The following is a 16,449-nucleotide window of genomic DNA, read 5'->3' as shown; positions in this document are numbered from 1 at the left end:
TACAATCCACAGCATCCACTCACAACACTATAGCATAATTCACAATTTAACTAATTAGATAATTTTTACTCATTCGTATTCAGATTTAAGTAATAAAATCAACAAGTAATATACAAAAGACAAAACATGCACTACCCGTCACATTTCACTACACTGACATAACCATAACATGACGTGAGTCGCGTTCGGATATACGCACTTTCTTATTGGAAATATTTACTATAAAACTATAGAGATTTAGCAGAGTATAACAGTATAAAGAGTAATTATATTTATTTTATGAAACGAGTTGACTATATTCTGAATTATTTCATCGCACTTATCCTTAATAAGTATAACTAAAATAAGTAACTTTTATTACACAAGTGTCTTGAAAAAATGTTTATATTTTATAATTAGGGGTTCTGGTAAGAATTGATCTTACCTACTTAACACGCCTACCTATACCTATTGGTAATTCTCTCGTATTGCTTAAATTTTTTCAAGTCTGGTACTTATACTTTTATCACCATTTTTTAGTATTATTTTTAAACAAAGAATTTTGACACAAAAAAAAGTTACTTTACTTTTATAAATAGTAATAGCTGATCTGGCGAACTTCGTATCGCCTTAATATTTTTTTCTTAAATATAATAATTATATAGGTATATCAAAATAAAACGTAGCCTATATATTTTGTACTAAAACACAGTTTATATATAATTTTTGAAAAGGGTAATTGCGGAGTTTCTTGCGGATTCTTCTCTGCAGAATCTACATTCCGAATTTATGGGTTGCTTAGCGATCGATGCGTAGCTATTTTTACAAAAATAATAATTTAATTTTAAAGTTTTAATTTGTAAAATGACGATTCGCCCATTGATTTCAAGGTGAATAGTTATGATATCTTAGGGCACGTTTTAAAGGTTGTTAATTTGTCTAGTATGTATTGTATAGTACGAATAGTATTTACATGTTGCATATTTTTTTTACGGAGGTAGGGCACGGCAGGAAATTTTCAGCTCAAAATATGGAGCAGCTCGACTGGGGTAGTACCTCGACCTTACAGAAAATTATAGCTAAATAATATTGTTTTCAAGCAGTGTTGTGTTCTTCTTGGTAAGTAAGGTGACCAGAGCTCCTGGGGGAAATTGGGGATATGGTCAGTAACGCGCTTGCGATGCTTATGGTGTTGCAGATGTTTGTAAGCTAGGGTGATCGCTTACCATGAGAGGATCGTACGCTTGTTACACATGGGCCACCACAGTAGATCGCTAAAACGTGGAAGCGTCACTTTTGATACAACCATCGACCAATTGTCATTACTGTTATTTAGTTATAATTTCTTTCTTGTTTTTTTAAAGAAATTTAATATTATTATTATTAATTTTAAATTTAATTTGCATTTTTTTGACCCTCCGGCTGCACCCCATCGTAATTAACTTGTTTGCCGACTTAGTTAATGTGGGTTAATAAGACAAATATATCACTTGGAAAAAAATGTACTTGGTAAAACGGAATCTTGAAGTGAATATGGATTAATTTGACAACTATCTGAGATGAATCCACGTAGGACGTCCGTTTGGTACATACATATACGAAAGACAAAAGTCTGTTGGTTTTAATATCATTGTAATGTTTAAATAATAACAATAAAAACACAAAAAACATTTGTAATTAAACGTTTTATTGCAGTATTTCATTTATCTTTTATATATAAAATAGAAAGATCTCTAACTAACAAAATACTCTAAAATTACATAATCTTAACTAATACAATATCACAAGTTTCAATAGTGAAAAATACTATTGATGTAAATATCTGGTGTAGAGTGAAGAATTTAAATTACTAATATTAAAAAATAGAAAATAAAAGGAATGTTTTATCAATTTATTTACAATAAACAAATTCATTTTATCAAAAATTTATAAGGGCAAGATTCTTCGCATTAAGGAAACGTAATATTTATAAGCAGTTATTATTTTTTTATAACAATTGAGCTATTATATCACTATAATATTTTATAAAATAATTTTGCAATTTAAATGTTCCTCATGTTACCGCCCGCCATCTAGTATTCTTTACTATCATTTTATTTGTTGATAGCTACTTATCACTAGGTGGCGCATAACAAGCGGTTAATTAGTATTATGTGTTACGAATATAATTTGTGTAAATACATATACTTAATATACGTATTTATACAAGAATTTAAAAAAAATTACAAATATTAACATTACAAACATTTACAAGTACCTATGTAAAATATTACATGCACATAATAAGTTACGTCAGTGTGCGTTTCTTAAAAATATATAGGTAAGGAATATAGTAAAGTATACTACCATAGGCGGTAATTTGTACCTGTATTTTTCCGAATTTTCAATAAAGTTTATAGATTACTAATAATAAAAAATAGACATTTTACAATTTTTGAAATATTACGATTCACTAACGCTATCTTACGATATGTTTTAAAATTACTTGGCATGTCCTTAATAAAAAATACTTTGTCTTAGAAATAAGTGTCATAGGGCTTATTGGCAGTGTTCGTTTACGTCCACGATGGTGGTTTTTCTCCAACCGAAGAAAAAATAGCCTACCGCTAGGCCTAATACCAAGGCTAGGCAAAGCCATACATTGTATGTCATGAACACCAACATAAGAACGTACGAGGCTGTCGACTGGATAAAATGTAATAACGTCTGGATTATGTGACCTGAAGATAGCATTGAGTATCTGGAAAGTAAAGAAAAATACTATTAATTACAAATCCAACAACTGTAAAAATGCAAAAAGGACAGTTTTAGTGTGTTATTTACTAGATGGCGCTGATTTAATAAAACAATTTGTACAAATTTTATTGCACAGTACCTATATCTATCAGTCTATCTACTCATTGTTGTTATTTGATAAATTAAAAATTATTAGTTAATATCATAATAGCAATTTACTATAACATTTGTTGATAAACATGGGCTATTTTCCAAAACTCGACCTCTTAATGCGCTTATTTTGCGTGTTCTATAACATTTAAAAATATACTGTTCACGTGTATTTACACATGAATACTATAACATTTAAAATACACTGTTCATGTGTAAATATAATGCTGAGAAGAGTTATAAAGAAATAAGAAATCTTGTCATAATGTTATTGTTTACTTATTAAAAAAAAAAAAAAAACAATTGACAGAAGCTTAGGCTTATTTAAAACATTTTCGAATGTAAATGATAAAATAGAAACAAAGAGTTTACAGAACAGACAATCGTAAAATAAAATAAATAAATAATATGATTGTTCTTTTTTATTACATCGTTTTTTATACATTTTACAGCAAGGTAAGTCGTGACACCGGATAATTTATTAACAGCATAAATTGAGTTAGTGTAAACTTTCCTTAACGTTGACCTTGACAACAATGGTGCAACTAAAGTAGTGAAGAAACTATGAGAAACCTTATATTTTTCGGCTTAAAGAAGGTCATAATTATTATTGATTTTATTTTTTAAAGTAACTTTAAAATTCATTCATTCAGATTAATATTCATTCGTATACAAGCTTAATCAATTAAGCACACTCAAAAAAGGTAAGAATCACAGATTAATTCAATTAAAACATTGAGAATACACTCGCAGATTTTAATATTTTTTTTTACGTTTCAATATACACGAAGTTGAGCTGTTAAGCTGAATATTAGAATGGAAAAAAAGTTTTTTTTTATTTGTTTAAAAATAAGGCACACCTCAAATCTGGATAGGATTTGCCTGCCGAGGTATGTTTGTTAAGAGTAAGTAAGGAGATCCACTGGGACAAATAAGGTATTACAATCCAAAAATAGGTACTACTTATTTTATTTTTATTTTATTTTATTATATAGGCAGCCAACACTAGTATAACTTTACAATTTTTTTGGTTAACTCAACACATCTTTGGAAATAAATATATATTATGAAGACGATATAGAAAAAAATCACTATGTTTTAGATAAGAGAAAAAAGAAATAAAAATTAAATTAAAAAATATTATAAAATAAAAATTGACTATAATAGACTATATTATCAATTTATATAAACTACCTTAATTTTTTTTTTACTTTTTTACTTACTTAACAACAGCCGGTCCTCCGCAAGCACCGTCAGCCCCACACTCATTCTTGGTGATATTAACTTGGGAGTCTCCCTTCGCGGTCGTGGCCCTCGCGTGGAGGGCCTCCCTGTAGTACTTGAGTCCCTCGTAGAGGACGGCAGCGAGAAAGATTGCCACAGCCGACCCCAACAGCTCCAATGCTGTTGTGGTCATCCAACCGTTAAACAGGATCTCCTGGCAGACTCCCGCGTGGAACTGGAAATGGAATTGTGTTTTTATAATGATTGTTCAGTCTGTTACGTTCTACAGCTGGGCATAGGTCTCTTTCACCTTGTAGGGGAAGGGTCCGCGCTGCTCAGTTACAGCCTAACGTATATGCGCCTGTTGTAAGTAACCTGTAAGTGATCGCTATCAGGTATTTACGGTTACAAATATATGCAGTCCGTTTTTGTAACATAAAACAAGAAAAAGTTAGAAGTCGTTAAACAAAAATCGGGAGATAGATAATTGTGTTTGCAGGCAAACGAAAAAAAAACCGACTTTAATTATATCGACAAGTAATACAACGTAGGTAGACGAAAAAATAGTCAAGTAAATACGCATTATCAAAGATTACTCCAAAAGTTATAATCAGATCTCGATGAAATTTAAATGTGACCCCATGATAAACATCAGCTTTCGATTAAATTAAAAATCATCAAAATCGGTACACCCAGTAAAAAACTATGCGGATTTTCGAGTTTCCCTCGATTTCTCTGGGATTCCATCATCAGATCCTGGTTTCCTTATCATGGTGCCACACCAGAGATATCTCCTTTCCAACAAAAAAAGACTTATCAAAATCGGTTCATAAACGACGAAGTTATCCCCGAACATACATTAAAAAACATATATATATATATATATATATATATATATATATGTATATATACGGTCGATTTGAGTAACCTCCTCCTTTTTTGAAGTCGGTTAAAAATAAAGATTTATATGTTATGTGTATTGAGTATGATTTATATTGATCATTGCACAAACTAAAAACAAAGCAATTTTGCAATCCTATTTTATAAAGTTAACCTCCATTTTAATTTAGCTGTGATAAGCCAAACGCATGTTTATCAATACATATAAATAAAATTGAAGTGTCTGTCTGTGATTTCAAAATAACCGTGTGTGTAAATAACACAATACTACAACACAGACAAATTACTTTAAAATGTTTGTCTGTCTGTCTTTCTGTTTAATCTTATCTCTGAATTCGGCTGAACAGGTTTTTATGGGACTATCACTAGAAAATAGAGGAGATTGTGGAGTCCCACATATACTTACTTTTTATCACGTAATTCTCATGATATCGGCATTTTTTATAAAAACGTTGAATATAATATATAAAAATAAAATAATATCTTATTTTATCTTAAGGAGGTCACATGGCAACATGTACCTTTTATCCCATAACTGCATGGGATCAGGATAACGCTGTTCAGAAATTAATATGTATCTTAATATATTCTCCTATACGAACGAAGTCGCGGGTCCATCTAGTAGTAAATAACATTTCTCAGCAAGACAAAATAGGTGTATTAACATACACCAATGATTGCAAAACATTGAAAGAATAGAATTAGAATTACGTCGACTGTGTGTATACTGGGTTTTACTATCACAGGAAAAACCTCGTATACGTAGACCTGTAATATAATATTCACAGGCCGAAGACGGGCAGCAGCATCTTCGGTACGACAAAGCCAGCCCTGCGGTCACCAACCCGCCTGCCCAGCGTGGTGACTATGGACAAAACACATGAGTTTGCGCCATTTTTGGCGCGAACTTGTGGATGCCTATGTTCAGCAGTGGACTGCGATAGGCTGATATACGTAGACCTGTATATTTTTTAATTAGCTATGCTCGCGACTTCGTCCGCATGGAATAGTGACTTTACATGTTCTACGTGATTTTTTAAATTGGTATAACTTATTTATTTATGAATCGATGGGCATAAAACAAACCTTAAGTGTTAAGTGAAGCTTACCACAATATATTAGTAAAAACCCCATATAAATCGGATAAGCCATTTTTCTGAGATTGGCATGCACAAACGCACAGACAAACAGACAAAAATTCTAACAATCATTGTTTGGGTGCGATTTGCTTTAATTAAGGTCCCAATAATACTTTTTCTCATATATCTTACATGTACAGACAGCGATACTTTACATTTTTATATGTATTGATAATTCATTTATCTTATCATTAATTTTAACTATGTTTCAAAGCGTTCGTCTTATCAGTTGTCTGTAGGTTCATTTCAGACTTGCTAAGTTATCTGCGGTCGGTGGGAACTCCACACTTGCGCCGGTCGCTGCGGTGGCGATATCAATGCGCTCGCCTTATCAGCAATATTTGTTTTCACTTGAACACGACGTCAGAAAGACGAGATAGTTATGTATACCCGAATTTCCCTAAACTAATTTAGTTAAAATAAAAAACAACCGTTCTGGTGTAGTGGTGCATATAATCGCCTAAAATATCGATGGTTTGTGGGTTCGATACCCGTTCGGGATGGATATATATGTACAAATATTTCTTTCCGGTTTGAATGTCTATCCTTGTGGGTCTCTCCACCGTGCCTCGGAGAGCACTTTAAACTGTCGGCCCTGATTGTTAGCGTGGGGGGGTTAAGCTTCAATCCTTCTACTACATGGAGAAAGAGGCTTATACCCAGCGGTGGGATGTTACAAGCTGTATCGTGATTTTTTTTTACAATGAGAGGCTTCAGAAATATCTTGTCCATAAGTGAGAATTTAACGACTTAAGTCCAAATCGAGAGTGCTTTTACTCATAGGTATGAAAACGCTTGGTGTACACCAAGTTTTTCAGTCATCTAGCAACACTTAACCGTCTTATAGTATTAGACTGTGGAATGCACGTTAAGGCGTCGGTTCTGGTTGTTATCATGAATATCTGATAGCGATCGTTACTCATAGTAGGGAATATATCTGCCAACCAGCAGTGGAGCAGCGTGGTGGACTAAGCTCCGATCCTTCTCCTAGATTGAGAAAGAGGCCTAAGACCATCAGTGGGATGTAACAGGCTGAATTAAAATTTAGCCAAGTAGGTTTTTCAGGAAAACTAAAACAATCGCGGCCTGCATCCAAACTAATCAATATTAGGTAAAAAGGAAAATAGGTGAAGAATAATACTTTGTAGAGATTACTTAAATTAAATGATAAAGATTATTAGTTTCCCGGTTACATAATTTTTAAAATCGGTCCAATAACTTTTGAGTTTTTTGGAGTTTATATATAAGGCCGTCGGTATGAAAAAAAAAATATTATGAGGAGTATAGTCTACTGAATGCTATATGATATTAATTTATTTATTACTTACCACCATATTGTGTCCGGAACCGCAGCCGTGGTCATGATCATGATCATGATCATGACCGTGGTCGTGATCGTGATTATGATCATGCTGGTGTGCCATGTCGTGGTCCATTGCTGAAACAATGTGAACGCACTTTTAGATTTGAATTACCTATTGAATGTATAAGATACAACTGATTCTAATGTTACTTTAGTATGACCTTAATTCATTCGTGCGAAATCAGCGTGTTTATTGTTTTAGAATCGTATATTGAGGCTAGTAAATGGATATGATCCACGAGGCATATTAAATTACTTTGTTTTTAGGATTCCGTAGCTAAAAGGAAAAAACGGAACCCTTATAGGATCACTTTGTTGTCAGTCTGTCTGTCAAGACCCTTTTTCTCGGGAACACGTTGAGGTATCAAGCAGAAATTCATACCGAATACTCAAGTCTACTGTCCCTAGTAGCTGTAAAAAATCAATCTTCTAATCCAACGCAATTAAATGATACAGCCGTTTGTGCTGCAAATTTTCGACACTCGCAAGGGAATCAAAACCTACAGGGTACTTCCCGTCAACTCAGAATTTTGAAATTTGGTACGAAACAACGTCTTATAGCAAAGATAAAGGAAAAATTGCCAAAAACATAAATTTTAGTTATACCATATAATAAAAATATTTTTAATAATTTTGTTTGTACGGAACCCTCGGTGCACAAGTCCGACTCGCGCTTGGCCGGTTTTTTTATTGCTAAAGTCCAGTTGACTTCAGCCAAAAACGTTGCCAAACAAGGTTATGGCAAACGGTTACCGAAGAGGCTTGCAACGTAAAGTGCATCATGAACTAGTGTTTGCGTTTTTGAGTATTTTCAAGATTGACTAACCGCGTATAATATTTGTAATGATATGCGGGTCTTGATTTCAACGTTTGAATTAGTGTTTTGTATGCTTGACGTCGTGTTGGCGCAACGGTTACAGCCATGGATTGTACCTGTTGCGCTGGCGGTTGCGGGTTCGATCCCCGCACATGACAAACATTTGTATTGGCCATAGATGTGTTTGCCGTGGTCTGGGTGTTTGTGCAGTCCTAGTGGGTCTCCCCACCGTGCCTCGGAGAGCACGTTAAGCCGTCGGTCCCGGTTGTTATCATGTACACCTGATAGCGATCGTTACTCATAGTAGGGAATATATCTGCCAACTCGCATTGGAGCAGCGTGGTGGATTAAGCTTTGATCCTTCTCCTACATGGGAAAAGAGGCCTATGGGATATTACAGGCTGAAGCGATGCTTACGGATATAGTAGTTGAGATAGGCTACAGCAGTAAATAGCCTGATTGAAATCTGGCTAAACTTGTCAGAGCACTCTCCTCTCCTACCAACTCAACCTTACATAAGAAAGATTATAACCAAATAATACTAATTCAAATAGTGTTGTTTTCCTGTGCTAAGTTAGCTAGAGTTCCTGGAGACGGGAGGGGAGGGGGTAAAATGACCAACGTGTTCGTAACGCTCCTTGATGTCATAAGCTTTTTAAGCTACGGTAACTATTTACCATCAGGCAGCTCGTATGATTGTTTACTTGTTAAATATAGATCTATATCTTAGTTTAAACATTTAAATTAGCTATGTGTGCTTCCGGAGATAAGTTTTGAAGTAAAACTCCTTACGCACGCTTGACTTGGGGTGGTTGGGTACCAAAAGTATGATCGGGGGACGCGAACGGAAGTTGAGAGAGATATAAGTTAGTGAAGATAGAAAGAGAAAGAGTTATGTTTCGTAAGTTTTATTTCAGTCGTGTGGTCTAAAGCACATTTGTTTTTTCATTCAGCTTTCATCTAACTTAGGAATGTTGGGGACGTTTCCGGAATAGTCTTTCATTTAACTACGGATGTCTAGACTGGCACACTTATTTATTTCCCTTTTCTATACATATCAATGGATAACATGGATTTTTGATGACAATGATTAAAAGTTAACTTTATCATCAAAGTCACAAGGTCGTAAACACGGTTTAACCAGAGTTGTGCAAGTTCTGCTTTCACTACTTGCGTAATCCGTCACTGCACTTGTAGACCTCGCGCTTACCTAGAGCTTGCGAAATATTTAATGATATATTAACGGTTCCTTATTACATTCATGGATAATTTTATATTTTATTGATACGAAAGATTTATTAATCAATTAAGAAATTTGTTTTTTGATTTTAATAAACGACGGACTTCAAATTAGATCGACAATTTGATATTAAATAGTTATATATAAATTTAGTGTTTAATTATATTTAGGACCTTAGGTATATAATATATTTTTGTACCTGGTAATATACACTTTAGGGTATCCAGTTCGATTTCCAAAATATCGTTTATGGATTACCTATTTTTTATTGTGTTGATTTTAGAATTGGAAAGTAGAACTTATTCTTCAAATCTGCGGTAGCCTCACAACAACTATAAATAATTAATTTTATTTACTTATTTATCAAATAAACAATAATTTGAATTATTTATTATAAACAGCATTATTAAACAAACAAAAAAAAAATAGGACAATACTTTGTGAAGCTTCATTTTAAAATCACTTTTAATGCCTACATGAAGATAGGAATTTTATTTTGATTCTTACATTGATTTTATAGTCTATATTTTAGATGAAAATATGAAAACAGTAAAAACCTTTTAAGACTTTAATTACATTAAACTACATTGGAAATGTAGAAATCGCTCTTTAGCGATAATAATATAAATATAAATATGTGTCCAAAGAGCAACTTGCTATAGAGCAAATATATATAGATATAGAGCAAGTTGCTCTTTCACTGTGTCTGTACTTCGGTGTACATTAAGAATAAATAAATAATAAATGTAAAATAGACATGTGACATTTCAATGTTAATATTTAACACTAGAAACAATACAAGCCCTGTAAATAATATAAAAATTGAGTAGTACGCGGTTTCAAGTACAGTTGGAAAAAATGTTGTTCGCCTTGAGTGCGTTGCGATTCTATGTAACTACAAAGACAAGATCATATTCTTAATTTTAATACGTATATTATATATAGGTACACACCAGCTGATTCGACATACTTCGTGTTGCCATTTTTTTTGGAAATATTTTTTTTAATAAAAAAAATAGCTTGTCATGATAGTAACGAATACAAATAATTATGTTTGATAACGAAAGAATAATCGACTTCAATTACTTCGACAGATAACAAACGTAGGTGATAAACATAGATGAGGAAATAGTGTAGTAAATACGCGTTATCAGAGATTTACCAAAAAGTAGTTATCAGATCTTTATCAAATTTAAATAGTACCAAAAACAAGCATCAGCTTAAGGCGACCAAAAATGAGTCAAGTAAATACGCATTATTAGATATAGCTCGAAAAGTGGTTGTTAGATCGAAATTAAGTATAAATGAGACCCCATAACACGCACCACTTTTTCATTAAAATAAAAATCGTCGATTTCGGTTCACCCAGTCAAAAGTTCTGAAGTAACATACATAAAAAAATACAGTCGAATTGAGAATTTCTTCTCCTTTTTTGGAAGTCAGTAAAAAAAATCGCCGCTTAGATGCCGTCGGTACATTTCCGCGATAATTATTAGTTACATATATTTAGTGCCGTTTATTATCTCAGTAAATATTAATTGAATTATTTATTCCGAGTTGACCCCGTGACGTTGTCTTAAACATTAAATATGTGCAGAGATAAGGTATCAAAAAGATCGGATGCAAAAACATTTCAACTTACAAATAAAGCTGATATTATAAAGCTGAAGAGTTTGTTTGTTTGTTTGAACGCGCTAATCTCAGGAACTACTGGTCCGATTTGAAAAATTCTTTCAGTGTTACACAGTTCATTTATCGAAGAAGGCTATAGGCTATATATCAACATGCTAAGACCAAAGGAGCGGAGTTTCAATGAAGAATGTTTCAAAATCGGGGTTTTTTTCCTTATGAGAGCTTTCCCAGTTAGCCCAACGAAACTGTTCCACGCGGACGAAGTTTTTTTTTTTTTTTTTTTTTTTTTTTTATAACGATATATATCCACGGGCTTATAATGCCCGTGCTCTTGTTATTCCAATTATTTGTTTGTTACTCTCGATACCTTGGCACCTACATATGCAACTTAGAGACTAATTAAACTAAGCTTAGTATCACTAATCCCACGTGAGTCCACCGACCAAAATTTAAAGTTATGCTATCTTAATTTACTTATATATATAATTACTACTATTTATTATTACTTTTTCCTTTTCTTCACTTTTATCTTACAACTGTCCAGGGGTAGAAGCTGTGTACATTTCTTGAAATTTTTGTATTTATACTGTTATTTTTATTATCTAAGTTTATATTTACACTTATATGCTAGTTATCATATATGTACACTTATTTCCTAGTTACCTTATATATACACTTATGGCCTACTGGCCTACTTACAATATACACTTAGCCTAGGTTACTGTTAGTAAGTTTTTTTTTTTTTTTTTCGTTTTTTGTTTTTTTTTTATATATATATTCTTATATATTTATCACCATATATGTATTTTTTTTTTTTTAAATTAATATTATATAATTAATCTTAATTAATTTGTTACACATGTTAAGTATAAATAATTTGTACACGTTATGTTATATGTAATTAATCCTATTTAATTTAGTAATTATTATTTATATTTATATAATTAATCGTATTTAATTTAGCACTTAGTACTTATGTTTATATACACACTATTTATTTATTCAACAAGTGTCCTCACACGTCAATAGTTTTCAACATGTCGAGCACACTCTCAGTGACGGCGGCATCTCTGTGATGAATCGCCATCTTGAGACTGTGCTCGAGTATTTTCTTATCCGCGGTCTCCGCTGCCCTCGCCACAAAGCGACCAATTGCGTCGTCACGGTCGTCGGTGTAATAGACACAGGTGTTGGTGTGTCTAGTCACCGCGACTACAGCGTGCGAAACGCTGTCGTGGATCCTAAGCCTCCTCGCCTTCGTCTGGAGGACAATGACGTCCTCGTAGGTCTGGCCCTGCGCCTCGTGGATGGTTAAGACGCGCGATCCCTCCCCGGATCCGTATCCCTGGTCAGTCAGCAACCTCTTCTCCTCTTGCGTAAAGACCAGGTATAAGGTTCGGTCTCTTCTTGCGGGAATACGCGCGCCCGTGAGGCTCTCCACTCGCAAAGATCGGATCTTTGGGCTTGAGCTGTATACGTCTTTATAAACTTCGCTGATGGCAAGGGCTACGTCTTTGGGATTTCGATGCGTGCATGACAACTCGCACGAGATGGTTGTTATCCGGGTTGGTCTGCAGTACCGCATTTCGAACAGGTTGTCCCTGTCGATGTACGGCAGCTGGTTTATGTCTCCGATAAGGACTACCTTCTGAGCTCCCGATAGTCGGGCGGCCATTACTATGGCTCCGAAGTGGTTCATAAGGGCCTCGTCCACCGTTAGGCGGTTGATTTTTGAGCCCTCGTTGAACCCATTAACTAGAACGGAGGCCATAGTGCGCACCTTTTGCTTGGCTTTGTTGCCGTAGCGGTGCGCCAGTTTTTCTTTTAAGTCTTTGGCCGCCTCGACTGTGGTCGTAATCACGACCTCCGTGTCCTCATCGAAGTCCCCGACTATGCGAGTTGTCTTGCCGCATCCCGGTACCCCGTTTATCCACTCCAGTGATGGTAGTTCCCAGGGCTCGGTCGGTAAGCCGTCCCGGTCGCCCGAGATGGTTTTCGCCATCCGTAGCATCCGGTCCCCCAGCATTACTTTCGTGCATCTGGCCACTACCACCACTGGGTCCCCTTCAGGTGTTTCGAAGGTTTGTGGCTCCTCGTCATTCCCCTCCGACTCGACTGCGCTCACGAAGCCTGCTGTGCTGTTATATGCTGCCATATACCTACCCGACATCTTGCCCTTGAGTATTTGTCGGGTTTCACTGTTGTATATGGCCGCTTCGGCTTCCTCGAGTTCCACCTCCAGTAATCTTTGGTGATCGTACTGGTAGGCCTGCATGATCTTTTTGCAGGTGGCCAGGCTTACCTCGCGGTTTGCCTTTATTATCGCCAGGAACTCGATTAGGGCGTTCTCCGCATGTTGTAGCGGTGTGGAGGCAGGTCGAAGTCTCGGCGGTGTTACATGTCCCATGTCGGCCTTAGTACGAGCGGCCGGTGACGCCTCCGGGTGCCTCGGACTATTGTCTCTGGTGAACCTGCTCAGCGCCGCCGATTGCCGCTCACCCTGTCCAGCCTTTTTGGGAGAGAGGTGATGCGGGAGCTTGCCTGGTTTTGGGGAGATGGTTGCGTGGATAAAGGTCGCCAATGGCATCGAGCTCGGCTTAGGTTCAGGTGTGGCTTTTGCCTTAATTCGCTCTGCCTTCTGGGTCTCGATCCGTTGTTGTAGGCGCTCCGAGCCGCAGAGCGTGGACTCGTCGTCGGCCGGAGATGCAGGAGGTGTTGGTGTTATGGATTTCGGTCTTAGATATCCGAGATCCTCCCCCCTGTCTTCGTAGACTATGACCTCACTGTACTTGGAGGCCATTAGGCAACCGTACCTATCAGATACGTCACCTCTATCATATCCGACCCTCATCGAATCCACGCTAATTCTTTTGGGGATTCCACCGGGGGTCTCGCTCAACCGGCGTAGCCACACACTAGACTGCGTAAAGGGGGACGTCTCTCCCCACTCGAACAGCACGATGGATTTGTTATTTAAACGCACCAGACGGTAGGTCGAGTCGCCCTTCTGTTCTTGCGATAGCGCTGTGATTTTAGTGCGCTTTATACTTGTCTTTTGCGTGCTACCCTTTAACAGTAAAGCGAGCCCCGGCGAAATCGCCAGCCGATCGCGTCCTTCGGAACGACAGAAACTTATTCCCATCCTCTCTACTTCGCTGTCCATGAACAGAGCCACGCATCTGGTTTTAATTCCCACTACTTCGCTTCCGTTCCCTTCGCTAAGCGAGGATTGTGTCATCCCGCTGTGGGTCGGTTGCGGAGGTGCGTTTTGGTCGGCTCTATTCCTGAACAGTTTCTGCAGCGAGGAGGGCATGACCTTTGTTATTTGACCCAGAAGGGTGCGGCCAGGAGAAATCCGCGGAGCCGTTGAGCTGTTTCTCTGAGTGGCTTGTTGGACACAGTTTTGTTGTGTTTGTAGTTGTGCGTTGTGTGTTTGGGTGTGTGTTGCGTGGAAGACGGTGTTAACGCTCTGCGTGGGTATTACAGCAGGTGGTGGAGCGGTCGTGCTGTTCCTTTTTGCGGCTATATTGACAGCCTTTCTCGCGAATGTGAGGAAGGCAGTTCTGTTTTTTTCACTCTCCAGGATGGTATGGAGCGATGTCTGCTCAAGTTTGATCTGGAGTTTGAGTTCTAGATCTAGCCTATCCTTACTGAATCTCGGGCAGTCCAGTATAACATGCAGAACTGTCTCCTCACAATTCGGATCGCAGATACATGAAGGACTGTCAGTGAGGTGGAATCTGTGGAGATACGCCGCAAATCCTCCGTGGCCGGTCAGAATTTTTGTGTCGACAGCTGTTGGTGCCGATTTCCTTACCAGCCTGCAAGCGGTCTTTACATCCGGTAGGAATATTTTCGTGACCGAGCCCGTCTCCGAAGAATTATATCTTTCCTGCCACATCCTGACAGTCTCTTCCCTGATCTGCCTTCTGACATACGAGATGGGTACTCTGTCGTAGTCAGGTGCCGTCTTTTTTGTTAAGGCCGCCTTTTTGGCCAACCCGTCCGCTCTCTCATTGCCCGGTGTTCCAACATGGGCCCTCAACCAAAAGAACCGCACTGTCTTATTCTCTTCCCGGAGCTGTCTGATTCGACTCTTCATTTCCAGGGCCAGAGGGTGAGTCACTGAGGGGCTCCTCAGCAGATCTAAAGATGACCTCGAGTCGCTCAAGATGTTAATGGAGCATGACTTTGAGGTTTTTGCCATGTCCACGGCTCTGAAGAGTGCGTACATCTCCGATTGAAAGACAGTGTTGTGCGGCTCTAACCGGAAAGTAGAGTATCTTACTTCCCTGCCTTGGTCCCAGCATGTGAGGGCGGCTCCTACTTTACCCTCTATTTTGCTTCCGTCGGTAAAGATGAAAGGCCCGACGATGTTGTGTTCTTCAAGGACTTCGGGGTTCAGATTCTCTAAGCGCTCGTACTCTGTTGTCATGAGTAGGGAAGGGTGGGGATTTTGCATTGGTCCCACCCTGCGCTCTAGCTCTCTTCCCGGTGGAAGAAGATCCGTGCTGTGACCTTTTTTGGTTTTGAATAGTATGGCCGCCTCTCGGACGCGAAGGTCTAACGGGAGCAAGCCAGTGAGGACTAGTGCCGATGTCACGGACGAAGTTGCGGACAGAAGCTAGTGTAATATAAATATGTAATATAAGTATATATGTAACCGAGTAGGAAATTTCCTTCTCAAAATATGGGGCAGCCCGACTGGGGAAGTACCTCGACCTTACAGAAGATCACAGTTAAATTGTTGCTGTGGCGAGTCAAGCAGCCAGATCTGCTGCGGAAAGCCAGGGTTAGGGTTGCCAACGCGCTTGTAATGCTATATCCGTTTACCGTCAGATGGACCGTCGCTTGTTTGCCACTATTTTAATGTAAAGAAAGCAGCAGCTAACACCAGCTAAGGCAATTACTCGCACCAGTACACCAGAGCGGTTGTGTGATGATGATCCTCATCATATGTACAACTAATGTTTTGTGTTGTATATATCGTGTGATATAACACGTAAAGTGTAGAACAATAGAATTATATGCGCGGCCGAGCGGCGCAGTGTCAAGGATCGGCTGACCACCGGCAGTGACGTGCCATCTGTAAAGTTATCGATAATGTGACGTCGCTTGGGGTTTTGTGGTCAACAATCATGGCATATAAGATAAGACATGTTTAGGTGTACAAAAAAAACATGTTTTTTTTTTTATTACAATGTTATTTAAAATCGTTTTCATTTGAGACGAAGAAAGATAAGAAGGACAGGAATAGAATAATATTGTT

General features: G+C 37.4%; 1 protein-coding gene across 1 annotated transcript; it reads right to left on the bottom strand.

The window, feature by feature from the left end:
- Positions 1 to 1,649: 1,649 nt before the first annotated feature.
- Positions 1,650 to 7,560, bottom strand: LOC123662023 (high affinity copper uptake protein 1). Its single transcript, XM_045596914.1, has 3 exons — positions 7,457 to 7,560; positions 4,089 to 4,324; positions 1,650 to 2,719 (listed from the first exon to the last, which is right to left on the bottom strand). The coding sequence occupies exons 1-3, from the start codon at positions 7,550 to 7,552 to the stop codon at positions 2,518 to 2,520; spliced, it is 534 nt and encodes a 177-aa protein (XP_045452870.1). The 5' UTR covers positions 7,553 to 7,560; the 3' UTR covers positions 1,650 to 2,517.
- Positions 7,561 to 16,449: the final 8,889 nt, after the last annotated feature.

This window comes from Melitaea cinxia, chromosome 18 (genome assembly GCF_905220565.1).
Source record: "Melitaea cinxia chromosome 18, ilMelCinx1.1, whole genome shotgun sequence".
Classification (NCBI taxonomy): Eukaryota; Metazoa; Arthropoda; class Insecta; order Lepidoptera; family Nymphalidae; genus Melitaea; species Melitaea cinxia.
The sequence above is the reverse complement of the archived record's forward strand: the minus strand, read 5'-3'. Positions and strand labels throughout refer to the sequence as shown.